Source organism: Chiloscyllium plagiosum, unplaced genomic scaffold (genome assembly GCF_037043375.1).
Source record: "Chiloscyllium plagiosum isolate Xiang-an unplaced genomic scaffold, Cpla_swu_hap1 HiC_scaffold_27, whole genome shotgun sequence".
Classification (NCBI taxonomy): Eukaryota; Metazoa; Chordata; class Chondrichthyes; order Orectolobiformes; family Hemiscylliidae; genus Chiloscyllium; species Chiloscyllium plagiosum.
This window is the reverse complement of record NW_028270165.1, coordinates 65,936,698-65,951,165: the sequence shown is the minus strand read 5'-3', so window position 1 is coordinate 65,951,165 and position 14,468 is coordinate 65,936,698. Positions and strand designations below refer to the sequence as shown.

At 51.3% G+C, this 14,468-nt stretch overlaps 1 protein-coding gene across 6 annotated transcripts in view; it reads right to left on the bottom strand.

The window, feature by feature from the left end:
- Window positions 1–3,018: 3,018 nt before the first annotated feature.
- The window catches only part of LOC122543613 (type 1 phosphatidylinositol 4,5-bisphosphate 4-phosphatase-like), a 34,102-nt gene continuing 22,652 nt past the window's right edge, over window positions 3,019–14,468 (bottom strand). The window contains exons 5-8 of one of the 6 annotated variants that reach the window (XM_087974788.1): window positions 14,162–14,214; window positions 13,927–14,017; window positions 11,003–11,179; window positions 3,019–3,290 (exon numbers count right to left, since the gene is read on the bottom strand). In XM_087974788.1, the coding sequence (XP_087830914.1) occupies window positions 11,036–11,179; window positions 13,927–14,017; window positions 14,162–14,214 (288 nt within the window). In that variant the 3' untranslated portion in view covers window positions 3,019–3,290; window positions 11,003–11,035. The remainder of the gene's footprint in view (window positions 3,291–11,002; window positions 11,180–13,926; window positions 14,018–14,161; window positions 14,215–14,468) is intronic. The other 5 variants (XM_087974786.1, XM_087974791.1, XM_087974790.1 and 2 more) reach the window with 5 other exon arrangements.

Here is a 14,468-nt window from a genome sequence, read left to right as displayed (position 1 = left end):
AACTAACCTCCGCTGTTGTCCTTTAATTGGTGGACAACTAAAAGGAACATGAGGCTCCATTAATGTCCCCACCTCAATGATAGAAGAGCCTAACACATCAGTGAAAAAGTAATGGTCAGCACAGTGGCCCAGTGGTTAGCACCACTACCTCGCAGCACCGGGGACCCAGGTTCAATCCCACACTCCAGTGACCGCCCCTGTGGGATTGCTGTGTCTCCGTGGATTTCCACAGGGTGCTCCAATTTCCTTCCACAGTCCAAAGATGTGTGTCGTAGGTGGATTGGCCATGCTAAAGTGTCCAGGGATTGACAAGGAAAGATGGAGATGGGGTAGAGTCTGGGTGGGATACTCTTACGAGGGTTGGTCTGGACTTGATGGGCAAAATAGCCTACTTCCACATTGTTGGGATTCCGTGACAAGGGCTGAAACTTTCGTAGCAATCTTTAGTCAGAAGTTCTGTGTGGATGATGCATCTCGCCTTCTTCAGTGGTGCCTATTATGACAGATAGGAATTTGATACTCTCCTTGATATCGAAAAACGTTTGGAGACACTGGATGCTACAAAGGCTATGGGGCCTGACACCGTCCACCAATGTTGCTGAAGGCTTGTGCTCCATAAAGTCTTGCTCCCCTAACCAATCTGTTCCAGTGTAGTTACAACTGTGGCACCTACCCACCAATGTGGGAAATTGCCAGGGTATGTTGTGTACATAAAATGCAGGACCAATTCAACCTGGTCAATTCCTGCTCCATACACTCAATCATCAGTAAAGTGATGGACAGCATATGTAACAGTGCTATCAAGCAGCTGCCACTCAGCAAGACCCTGCTCAGTGATGCCCAGTTTTTGTTCTGTCAGCTACTGACCCTCCATCCAGTCTCTGTCAAGAGCTGTATTCCAGAGGTGTGGTGAGAATGACAGCCCTCAACACCAAGGCTGCATTCGATGGAGTGGGGCGTGAAGGAGTTTGAGCAAAATTGGTGCAAAATTATGGGCCAATATCTCTGCCAGTTGGAGGCATCCCTGGTACATTGGAAGGTGGTCACGGTTGTTGGAGGTCAGTCATCTGAGCTCCAGGACATCTGTGCATGAATTCCTCAGGTTAGTGTCCTGGACCCCAGGCATCTTCAGCTGCTTCATCAATGACCTTCCCTCCATCAGAAGGACGGAGGAAACAAGATCAGTTGAACAGCCAAGCTTGGGTTGACAAGTGGCAAATGACATTTACACAACGTTAGAAATATTTCACTTTAACCACTTCAGTCTCATTCTGGTGTCAGACTGAAGGTGATGTCAACGGAGGTGTGGCGATTCGTGAGAAATTCATGGTTTTACCCTCTGTCCTTTCCTGTATGGCTCTAGGTTTAGGTATGGGTCAGTAAAGAATATGGATATCTAGGCATTTTCTTGAAATGACCTGATCGGAATTGTGTTCATCTATGTTTTTCAGGAGTGATCATTTGCTGTGCTTTAGATTCCCCTTTTGAAATAAATCACACTTTCCCACTTGTTCTTTTAGATTCAGTTATATAAATACATCACTTGATACAATAATAGGCTTTATATTCTCAATCGTGCTGATAAAACCATTTCATAACCTGAAAACGTCAAACTTGCACTAGGAAATGTGTTAGCCCAGGTGTTTGAATTTTCGACGGGACAGCATTTTGGGAAAGGCAATCATAATTCTGTGCGTTTTAAGTTAGTTAAGGATACTGCAAATACTGGTCCTGGGGAGAAAATATCAAATTAGGGTAGATTAGATTACCTACAGTGTGGAAACAGGCCCTTCGGTCCAACATGTCCACACCGACCCTCCAAAGAGTAACCCACCCAGACCCATTTCCCTCTGACGAATGCACCTAACACTACAGGCAATTTAGAATGGCCAATTCACCAGACCTGCACAACTTTGGACAGTGGGAGGAAACCCACAGTGAGAATGTGGAATCTCCACACTGACACTTGCACAAGGCTGGAATTGAAAGTGGGTCCCTAGCACTGTGAGGCAGCAGTGCTAACCACTGAACCACTGTGCCATCGGGGTAGGCTACCTGCACTGGTATAATAGAGGAACTTGAGAAATAAAATGGGGTGAGCAGCTTTTTGATGGTAAATCCACATCTGACGTCTTTTGAAGATAGTGTATCTGGTCATAGAATCATAGAGATGTACAGCACGGAAACAGACCCTTCGGTCCAACCTGTCCATGCCGACCAGATATCCCAACCCAATCTCGTCCCACCTGCCAACACCTGGTTCATATTCCTCCAAACCCTTCCTCTTCATATATCCATCCAGATGCATTTTAAATGTTGCAATTGTACCAGCCTCCACCACTTCCTCTGGCAGCTCATTCCATCCTCTGCGTGAAAAATTTGCCCCTTAGGTCTCTTTTATATCTTTCCCCTCTCACCTTAAACTTATGACCTCAAGTTCTGGACTCCCCCATCCCTGAGAAAAGACTTTCTCTATTTATCCTATCCATGCCCCTCACAATATTGTAAACCTCTGTCGGGTCACCCCTCAGCCTCCAACGCTCCAGGGAAAACAGCCCCAGCGTCTTCAGCCTCGCCCTGTCGCTCAAATCCTCCAACCCTGTCAACAGCCTTGTAAATCTTTTCTGAACCCTTTCAAGTTTCACAACATCTTTCCGATAGGAAGGAGACCAGACTTGCACGCAATATTCCAACAGTGGCCCAACCAATGACCTGTACAGCCGCAACATGACCTCCCAAGTCACCGCAATACAGGAAGAATGTGGAAGCTTTGGAAAGGGTTCAAAGGTGATTTACTAGAATGTTGCCTGATATGGAGGGAGGTTCTTACAATAGGAGCTTGAGGGACTTGTGGCTGTTTTTGATAGAGAGAAGAAGGTTGAGAGGTGAATTAATTGAGACATATAAGATAATCAGTCTGAGAACCGGTGGAAACTGAGAGCCTTTTTCCGAGGATGGTAATGGCCAGAATGAGAGCGCATAGCTTCACATTGAGGGAAGATAGATATAGGACAGATGTCAGATGTAAATTCTTTAATCAGAGAGTCGTCGGGGCGTAGAACACACTGCCTGCAATAGCTGTGGACTCGCCAACTTTATGGGTATTTAAATGGTCATTGGATAGGCATATGGACGAGAATGAATAGTGTAGGTTAGATGGGCTTCAGGTTGGTTCCACAGGTCGGCACAACATCGAGGGCTGAAGATCCTGCACTGCGCTGTGATGTTCTAGGTTCTATGGATCAAAGTTCAGAGTTCGCATGTTCTTGTGTTGATGAAAGTTAAGGAATCTGTGGATGACAAGAGACATTCTAAGTTTATTAAAAACAAAATGGTAACAGATGCAAGGTTTAGGAATGAAGCAAAGCCCTTGAAGAATATTCAGGAAACGTGAAATAACTTAAATAAAAATTAGGAGGGATAAAGGAGGACATTAAATGCCCTCGGTAAGGAGGATTAAGGAGAATCCCAAGGCATTTTATTCCTGTGTTGACAGCAAATGTGTATCTGGGGAAAGAGCAGGTCCATTCCAGAACAGAGTGGGGTGTTTATCTGTGGAGCCTTAGGAAGTGGGTGGGGTCCTTAATGAATGCTTCACTTCAGTATTCACCAAGAAGAAGGACATGGATTATGGGAAGATTAGACAGGGTTTGGTTGATATAATGCTGATGGTTATTGAGTTGGGAGGTCATGTTGCGGCTATACAGGACATTTTTTCGGCTGTTTTTGGAAAACTGTGTGCAATTCTGGGCTCCCTCCAATTATGAAGGACGTTGCTAAACTTGGAAAGGTTCAGAAAAAAAGTTTACAAGGTTGTTGCCAATGTTAGAGAGAGGCTGAGGGGTGATGTTATAGGGGTTTATAAAATCGTGAGGGGCATGGATGAGCTAAATAGAAAGGTTTTTTCCCTGGGGTGGGGGAGTCCAATCTAGAAAGTGTAGATTTAGGGTATAAAATAAAAAGGTTTAAAAGGGACCTAAGGGGAGCAACATTTTCACACAGAGGGTAGTACGTGCATGGAATGAGCTGTCCGAGGAAGTGGTGGAGACAAAAAAAAACCCTGCATATCTGGAATCCAAAGTAGACAAGCTGGAGTCTGGAAGAACACAGAAAGCCAGGCAGTGTCAGGAGATGGAGTGGTCAACGTTTCTAGTGCAACACTTCTGCAGGACTGGGAATGGAGAGAAGGGGAGCTGCAAATAAAGGGGGTGGGGTAGCGGGCAATGTGGTGAGGTGGGGATATAGGTGCACACAGGTAGAGGGTACAACCTGGCTGGCCAATGGGAGGAATGTATCTGGTTGGTAGTTGGAAGGAAGTGTAGATCAGAGGAGTTTGAAGGAATTGAAGGAAAGAGAAGGGAGTTTATTTGAAATGGGAGAACTCAATGTTGAGTCCTGTAGGCTGTAAGACTGCCGAAGTGGAAGGTGAGGTGCTGTTCCTACAATATGTGGTCTGATTCGCTACGGCAATGGAGGAGACTGAGGATGGTCATGTCAGAAAGAGAGTGGGAAGGGGAATTAAAATGGGCAGTGACTGGGAGGTCATGTCTGCCCCTGTAGGCTCGGCTGAAATGCTCGATGAAATGTCCCCTTAGTTTAGGTGGAGGCGGTGGCTGGTACAATGAGAGCATTTAAAAGGCATCAGGATGGGGACATGAATAGGAAGGGTTTAGAGGGATGTGGGCCAATTTCTGGAAAATGCGACGAGATTAATTGAGGATATCTGGTTAGCACAGACGGTCTGTTTCCCTGCTGTGCATCTCTGATTCTGTGACTCCATGCCGATGTGTATCTCCATACGTGCATCTCTACTTTTCTGTGAGTGTGTCTGTGTGTCCATCTTTGGCTACAATAAACACACATTGTCATGAAGGGAAATTTGAATGAATTAATTAATTCATTAACACGCGATGCCTCAAAGGCCCAGAGACTCTCTAATTCTCTTCCCCCAACCTCCTGTGTTTAAAGTGGTGCCATGTTATCTTCTAGTGACCTCCTCACACCAGTACACAAGCAACAGATTTTTCTTTTTCAGAGTAAGTATAAAAGCCTATGAATCTCTTTGGTTGCAATGTTGTTTCCTGCTTCAAGTAATGTCTTTGGAGACACACAGTAGTTTTGTCTGATCCATGTTGCCAATGAGATCTGGGCAGAGAGAGGAAAAAACGTATTGATCATCTGAGTTTTGAATTCTTTTCTCACTGAGAATCTGAGAGACTTGTTTGACAAAACTTTGCAGGTTGTAGAAAGTCCATTAAAATTCACCATGTTTGCTCCCAGAATGGTACATTCAGGGGCATCTGGATTCAGCTGCAAACAGCATTTCAGGTAGTCTGAGAGTCTATTTCATCAAGTGACGTCCCGAGGCAGACAATAATGTGAGAAGCCCCGCAATGGGGCACGGCAGCTCTGTGGTTAGCAAAATTCATTTCTCTATGTGATTCAAAGGACACAATGTTGGGGCGGGGTGTCACATTCTATTGGTCAGTCCCTCCATCAGTCAGCGGAGCTCTCTTTCACTATTGGTCCGTTGTGCCAAGGCCATCATCTTCGATTGATCAGGCCAGCCTTCGGTCAGCACGGATCGCCGTCCTGATTGGTGAGAGTAGCCGTCCATCAACGCGGTGTACGCTCCCGATTGGTCAGACTCCTGGTGAAGGGCTTGTGCCCGAAACGCCGTTTCTCCCGCCGTCAGTCACGCCCCGCGCTCTGTCTATTGGTCAGGCGTACCATACGTCAAGACCGTTCACGCTAACCATTGGTCAGCCGCCACGTCAGTAACTCGAAATTCTCATGCTCGCAATTATCGGTCCTTGCTCTCTCACTATTGGTCAGCCACAACGTCAGTCACCGACCCTCTGTCTCACGATTGGTCAGCCGCAACGTCAGTCACGACCCTCACATTTACTATTGGTAATAGCTGTTGCCAGTCACCGCCCCAATCCCTCACTGTTGATATGGCCGATAGGAAGTCATCGCCCCTCACCCCGCTACTGCTCAGGACTGTTGCCACTCACCCTCACTGAACCGCAGATGCTGGCGATTAGAGTCGAAGAGTGTGGTACTCGTAAAGCACAGCCGGTCAGGCAGCGTCCGAAGAGCAGGAGAATCGGCGTTGCGAGCGTAAGGTCTTCATCCGGAAATATGATTGGTCAGAGCTGCTGTCAGTCAAGTGCCGCCTCCCTTACGATTGGTCATAGCTGTTGTCAGTCACCAGTCCTCTCCCTCACCGATGGTCAAAACGGGAGTCTGTCACCGCCCACAGCCTCACGATTGGTCAAAGCCAACGTCAGTCAACACACGTCACCATTGGTCGGGAACTCACCAGTCACTCTCACTATTGGTCACCGCATTGTCAATTACTGTTGGGCGGGCTGCCGCCAATCAACGAGCCTCACCCTCCCCATTGGTCAGAGCTCTCCGGTCACCGCCCTTCACCCGCAGGTATTCGCAGTGCTGTTGTCAGTCCCCGCCCCTCACCCTCACCATTGCCCAGAGCTGGTGCCAGTCACCGCCGGGCCCCCTCGCTATTGGCTGGGGCCGATGTCAGTCACCGTTAGAGTAGGGCTGGAAATGCACAGCACCCCAGGAGCAGGAAAATCGACGTTTCAGGCAGAAGTCCTGCAGCAGGAATGCAGGCAGAGATAAATGGGAGGGAGGTGGGGTTGGGGAAGAAGGTAGCTGAGGGTGCAATAGGTGAATGGAGGTGATAGATCAGAGAGGGGGTTGGAGTGGATAGATGGGAAGGGAGATTGGCAGGTAGGACAGGTCAGGAGGATGGTGCTGAGCTGGAAGGTTGGAACTAGGGTAAGGTTGGGGGGGGGGGGGGGTAGAGGCGGGGGAAAGAAGGGGAAATGAGGAAACTGGAGAAGTCCACATTGATGCCCTGGGGTTGAAGCTTTCCGAGGCGGAAGATGAGGCGTTCTTCCTCCAGGCGTCGGTTGGCGAGGGAGCGGCAATGCAGGAGGCCCAGGATCTGCATGCCCTCCGCAGATTGGGAGGAGGAATCGAAATGGTCGGCCACGAGGCAGTGGGGTCGATTGTTGCGGGCGTCCCGGAGATGCTCGCTGAAGCGCTTCGCGAGTAGGCGTCCAGCGAAGGTTCACCTGGCCGATCCCGGGGATGGAGGGACTGCCTGACGGGGGACGGTTCAAGTCAGTCGGGGCCTGTACTCATCGGGAGCCAAGAAGAATGAGAGGCGAATGGATTGAAACAGAAAATTCTTGGGTTGGGATCTAGACAGGGATGACACGGAATGAGGTTGTTTCCCTTTCCCCCTCATGCGGGAGCGTCTGTGACCCAGAGGGACATCATCTCAGATGCAACTGCAGCCTTCACTTTCCGAGGGGAGGAATTTCTTCACTTTACGAGGGGAGTGAATCTGTGGGATTCGTCAAGGGAAGAGAGAGAGAGAGAGAGCGAGAGAGAGAGAGCGCAAGTTAAAGAGAGGAAGAGGGATTAAGGGGAAAGGGCTGCAGTTGGGGCATTGAGGGTATTCAAGGTTGAGATAGAGAGAGAGACGGACGGGGATTCAGGGGGCAAGGGCAGGAGATTGGTAGTTGAGGAGGGTCGGATCAGTCAGAGCTGACTCAGTAGGCTGCTGCTGGCTCCTAATGTCTCTGGGCTCTTCTGTAAAGAGATGAAATCCCCAGAGACTCGAATGAAGATCTAAAATTGTTTTAATTTATTATTACATTCGAGCAAATTTGGATTTCTCTTCAACGTTTCAGACAGAGCTTATGATACAATGAGCATACAGCGGTTAACATGATGGAGCCGGACAGAGACGGAGATTTTGTTACAGGATGAAGACAGACAGACAGCTGCGGGGTGCCAGAAGGTGGAGGCTTGGGTACACAACAGGCAGGAAGTGGAGGAGCCAAACAACAAGACAGCGTCACCCTGGCAACATGCCAGCGTCACCCAGTGTCATCTCGGCGACAGGGCAGTGTCACCTCAGCAACAGGACGTCACCCCGGCAACAGGACAGTGTCACCCCAACAACAGCACAGCATCACCCAATGTCGTCCAAGCGACAGAACAGTGTCACCCAGGCAACAGTACAGCATCACCCAATGCTGTCCAGGCGACAGGACAGCATCACACAAGCAACAGGACAGTGTCACCCAGCGTCACCCTAGCAACAGGACAGTGTCATCCAGACGACAGGACAGTTGTCACCCAGCATCACCCTGGCAACAGGATAGTGTCATCTAGTGTAACCCCAGCATTTTACAAAACTGGGACACTTGGAGTTTGTATAAATATGTAGAGACAGAGAGACACCACCACTTAGTGTGGGGAACACAGACAGGAAAGGAACCCTCTCCCGCCTGGTGCAGCAATTATCCAGGACCCCGTAACCTCAGGGCACCACATATACCAGGAGAACCCTGTACCCCCACACCCTCACCTCCAACAAGACCGACAAGCGAGGGGGAGGGAGCAGCTTCGAGGGGAGAGGGGAGTCAGTTGTTGCGGGGGCTGGGGGGGAATGTCACAGTGTAGGAGAGGGGGCTATCATTTTGTAGCGGGGGGGGGCTCAGTTTGAAGGGACAGGGGAGTTTGTTGGGAAGGGTGAGGGGCGGTCAGTTTGGAGGGTTGTCAGTGTAGGGGAGGTGGTGGGATGTCAGTTTCTGTGGGGTGGGGAACTGTTTGTAATGGAGCGTGGCCAGTGGTAGGGAAAGAAAGGTGGTCAGTTTGTAGTGGAGGGAGGGTGCAGTTTGTAGGGAAAGGGGAGGGGTCAGTACAGTGGAGGGTGGTCAGTTTGTAGTGGGGGGGTCAGTTTGTAGGGAAAGGGGAGGGGGTCAGTTTGTAGGGAAAGGGGTGGGGGGTCAGTTTGTAGGGAAAGGGGTGGGGGTCAGTTTGTAGAGAAGGTGTAGTCAGTTTGTAGGTAAGGGGGTGTCAGATTGTAGGGAAAGGGAAGGGGGTCAGTTTGTAGAGAAGGGGAGGAGGTCAGTTTGTTGGGGAGGGTGAGGGGGTCAGTTTGGAGGGAAGGGGAGGAGGTCAGTTTGTAGGGAAAGGGGAGGGGTCAGTTTGGAGGGGAGGGTGAGGGGGTCAGTTTGGAGGGGAGGGTGAGGGGGCCAGTTTGTAGGGAAGGGGAGGAGGTCAGTTTGTCGTGGACAGGGGTCAGTTTGTAGGGAAGGAGAGGTGGTCAGTTTGTAGTGGACGGAGGTCAGTTTGTAGGGAAGGAGAGGTGGTCAGTTTGTAGTGGACGGAGGTCAGTTTGTAGTGGACGGAGGTCAGTTTGTAGGGAAGAAGAGGTGGTCAGTTTTTAGTGGACGGAGGTCAGTTTGTAGGGAAGGAGAGGTGGTCAGTTTGTAGTGGACGGAGGTCAGTTTGTAGGGAAGAAGAGGTGGTCAGTTTGTAGTGGACGGAGGTCAGTTTGTAGGGAAGGAGAGGTGGTCAGTTTGTAGTGAAGGAGAGGTGGTCAGTTTGTAGTGGACGGAGGTCAGTTTTTAGTGAAGGAGAGGTGGTCAGTTTGTAGTGGACGGGGTCAGTTTGTAGGGAAGAAGAGGTGGTCAGTTTGTAGTGGACGGAGGTCAGTTTGTAGGGAAGGAGAGGTGGTCAGTTTGTAGTGAAGGAGAGGTGGTCAGTTTGTAGTGGATGGAGGTCAGTTTGTAGGGAAGGAGAGGTGGTCAGTTTGTAGTGGACGGGGTCAGTTTGTAGGGAAGGAGAGGTGGTCAGTTTGTAGTGGACGGAGGTCAGTTTGTAGGGAAGGAGAGGTGGTCAGTTTGTAGTGGACGGAGGTCAGTTTGTAGGGAAGGAGAGGTGGTCAGTTTGTAGTGGACGGAGGTCAGTTTGTAGGGAAGAAGAGGTGGTCAGTTTGTAGTGGACGGAGGTCAGTTTGTAGGGAAGGAGAGGTGGTCAGTTTGTAGTGGACGGAGGTCAGTTTGTAGGGAAGGAGAGATGGTCAGTTTGTAGTGGACGGAGGTCAGTTTGTAGTGGACGGGGTCAGTTGGTAGGGAAGGGGAGGGGTTCAGTTTGTAGGGGAGGGTGAGGGGTGGGTCAGTTGGTCATGGGGGGGGTCAGTTTGTAGGTGGAACGGGAAGGGGAATCAGTTTGTAGGGCACGAGTGTCAAGTTTGCAAGGGTATTGGCTCATTGTTTCGGGAATGGGAGGGGTCCCATTTCCAGGGAGTGGTCCCCTTTCCGGGCGCCAGAGACCCCAGTTACGGTCCCGTTCATTGGCGACAGCACCTCCCTCTGGTCCCCCTGGAGGAATGTTTGGAAACGCGTTTCAAGGGAAGGAATGAAATGGAGTGGCGATCAGAGACGCTGCCCCCTGGGGACAGGAGGCTCTCAGCTGAAAGCAGGGCCCGGGAGCTGGAGGACGAATCTGGACTGGAGCAAGGAATGAGTTCCCAGACATGTCTCACATTCTGGTGCGTCCATTTCAACTACCCTCCCATGGAAGAGGGGACAGCAGTGAATGAAGACAAGAGAGTGGAGGTTGGGGAAGGACTATGAAACGGAGTATAGTTGGGGCTAGGGACTGTGTATTAGAGGTGGTGATAGGATCCTGTATTGCGAGAGGGTCTATTGCAGGTGGTGATGGGATCCTGCGCTGTGAGAGGGTCTATTGCAGGTGGTGATGGGATCCTGCACTGTGAGAGGGTCTATTGCAGGCGGTGATGGGATCCATCACTGTGAGAGAGTCTATTGCAGGTGGTGATGGGTTCCTGCGCTGAGAGGGTTCATTGCAGACGGTGACGGGATCCTGACCTGTGAGAGGGCTCATTGCAGGCAGGGATGGGACTCTGTAGTGTGAGGTGCTTATTTTTCCAGACATTGACAGGGGGCCTGTAGTGTGAGGAGAGAGGTGGGGAGGATGCGGGCTACAGGGCAGGGGAGGTTATTGCTGAGTGACCGGGGGAGGTGGGCTCTTTAGCGAGAGACCCTGCTCTGCCCTGCTCACTCCCTCGGGGCATGGATGGTCAGGAAGGGGACTGTTCCAATCACATCCCCACAACTCCCTCTCCCACCCCTTCCTGCCCCCTCACCCTCGCCCACCTCCTGCGCCTCCCCTCGTCACGTCAGGAGAAACTCTGGATGGGGTGGCTGACTTTCAGGCAGCCCCAGTAACAGGCGCGGGCAAAGCTGCAGAGCGAGAGGACCATGAGAACAGCCCAGCCCGCATAGATTCCATGGTATCTCCTGGCCTGCTTCCACGTAGATATCTGAGAGGGGGGGGGGGGGGGGGGGGATGAGAGAGACAGACAGAGGAAGAGAAATTACCACTTAACACCCTCAACAAACAAGGCTGCACGGGGAAAGCAGCAGCGAGAGGAGATCTCGTGAAATCAACTTGGTCACACTGCAAACCAACCAGTTTCCAGTAGACAGGCAGGAGGCTGGAGGAACACACCTCGCTCCTCACACTTTTCAGGTGCTTGAGTCCTGAACAAGGGTCACACGCAAAACGTCGACTCCTCCTCCCCCTGACGCTGCCTGGCTTGCTGGGTTATTCCAGCCCCGTGCCTGTCTACTTTGGATTCCAGCATCTGCAGGGTTTTTTTTTGGTCTCTACTAAACAACCGGTTCAAAACAGACAAAAAAAAAACTAATTAGCGATCACGCGCATTCTCCCAGCTCAATTTAAGGCTTAAGCTTAAAATATCATGTTTAAGTAACTTGCAAATTCAAGGAAAATGGAGATTTTGGATAAAAACCACCCCCCCCCCCCCCCCCCCCCCGCAAGATGCCTCAGCTCTCGGGTGAGGTGGTGGGGTAGCAGGGGAGTGAATGCACTGGCGATGGAAGGAAGATCTGGATTTGAAAGAAAATTGCGAGTGGTGGATGTCGCAGTCTGGGCACAGCCTTTCTCCCACTCCCTGTCCCTAGTTACCCCCCTGGGGGGGAGTGAGCTGCTTCCTTGAACTGGTGCAGTCCATGTGCTGTCTGGTAGACCCACAATGTCCCTCAGGGAGGGAATCCCAGGATTCTTACCCAGCCACACTGAAGAAATGGCCAAAATATTTCTGAGTCAGGACTGTGAGGGGCTCAGAGGGGGGTCTTGCAGGGGGCTGGTGTTCCAGTGTATCTGCTGCCCCACCCCCTCACCCTTATCCTTCAGGATGGAAGTGGCTGAGCGGTTTTGGGAAGGTGCTGTCTGAGGAGCCTCGGGGAGTTTCGGCAGTGCATCTTGTAGACAGTACACACTGCAGCTACTGAGGGTCAGGGGGTGGAGGGAGGGAGGGGATTATTGTGGGTGTGGGGCCAATCGAGCGAGGGGCTGCTTTGTCCCTGGACGGTGTCGAGTTTCTCGAGTGTTGTCAGCGCTGACCCCATCCAGGGGCAAGTGGGGAGAATTCCCTCACCCTCCAGACTTGTGCCTTGTCGATGGTGGGACAGGCGTTGAGGAGGGAGTCTGGAGGGGAGTTGCTTGCTGCAGGATTCCCAGCCTCTGACCTGCTGTGTTTAGATGGGGCTGGGTCCGGGTCAGTTTCAGTCAATGGTTACTCCCAGGATATTGTGGGGGGATTCAGTGATAGTAAGACCATTGAACGTAATGGGGACGATGAGTTAGATTCTCTCTTGTTGGAGTCAGTAACCATCAGGATATTGATGGGGGAGGGGAGGGGAGTTCAAGAATGGTAATGCCATGGAATGTCAAGGGGGCGATGGTGAGGTTCTCTCAGTGGAGACGGTTATTACCTGACATTTATAGATTCATAGAATCCCGACAGTGTGTAAACAGGCCCTTCAGCCCAACAAGTCCACATTGGCCCGCTGAACAGCAACCCATCCAGACCCATTCCCCTACATTCTACATTTTACCCCTGACTAATGGACCTAACCTGCACTTCCCTGGGCACTATGGGTAATTTTGCATGGCATTAGGGGTAAGTTACCAGTCAATCCACCTAAACTGCACCTTCCTGGGCACTAGGGGTAATTTAGCACAATCAATCCACCTTAACCTGCACATCCCCAGGCACTATGGGTAATTTAGCATGGCCAATCCACCTTAACCTGCACATCCCTGGGCACTATGGGTAATTTTGCACGGCCAATCCACCCTAACCTGCACATCCCTGGGCACTATGGGTAATTTTGCACGGCCAATCCACCCTAACCTGCATATCCCTGGGCACTATGGGTAATTTTGCACGGCCAATCCACCCTAACCTGCACATCAGTCGGGGGAAACTCCAGCACCCGGAGGAAGTCCACACAGACACGGGGAGAATGTGCAAACCCCACACAGACAGTTGCCAGAGGGTGGAATTGAACCCAGGTCCCTGGCACTGTGAGGCAGCAGTGTCAACCACCGAGCCACTGTGCCACCCTGAGGTGGAGGTGAAGCTGACTGTGACTGACGTGGTCTGATTCTCTCTGCTTGGAGATGGTAAACCCCTCAGGATGTGGATTCACACACAGTAACACCACTGAATGCCTTGGGGCAATGGTGAGTTGGAGCAGACTGAGACATTGACAACTTTTTAAAGACACCTGAATGGGGGACATGAACAGGAAGGGTTTCGAGGCACACGGGCTGAGTGCTGGCAACTGGGAATACATTCACTTCGGGTATCTGGTTAGCACGGACAAGTTGGGCCGAAGTGCCTGTTTCCGTGCTGTATGACTCACTGACTGTTTAGCAATCTCTGGGACATGTCTGTAATTCTCAAGTTAAATCCAGATTCGGTCTGTAGTATGTCAGCCGGGAAACGAAAATCAAAAATGGAAGAATTGCGTGCATGTTTCGAAAATCTTGTGTCGTCTCCGGGAATAGATTGGCTTCACGTCCCGCCCCCTCCCTCCCTTACCCACAGCAGGAAATGCGGAGGAGAGCAGATCTCAGGGGACAGTACAGGGCGTGCAGAGGTCACTAAACTCCGCAGTGTCTCGGACAGCCGTACGGGAGGGGAGCAAGGACTGGTGGGGGATCAGAGGCAAGGAGTGGCAATAACTCCGTACTCACCGCCACGCCAGCAGCGATAACAGCGAAGAGTAATCCCACCATGAATATCCACATACATCGGCGCCGCGGATACTGCCGGCCAATCGAGGAGCTACAGGATAAACAGAGCAGTCCCACATCAGATGGGGAGGGGGGTTGGGGGGGGGGAAAGAGGGTCATGGGCAGGGTACGAACCCGTGGGCACGGGCACTGTGTTGGAGCGCGAAGCCGAGGAAGAGATGGAGGGGTTACTTACACGTGTCGACAGTGAGGACAGCGTGCCAATGTGCTGTCTGTGAACTCTCGCCACTGCAAGGCACACAAAACAGAACAGGTCACCAGGACGGCACATGGGTAACTGCGTAGCACAGATAGATCACCCAGTCCCCGACACACAAACACACACACACACACACACAGACTCGTCCGGGAGCTCACGCGGGCACGCACGCAGCACTGTCCCCGGCATGCGCACACAGACACACACACACACACGTGTGCACACAGACACACACGTGTGCGTGCACACACAGCCCTGTCCCCAACACACACACACAGAGCCC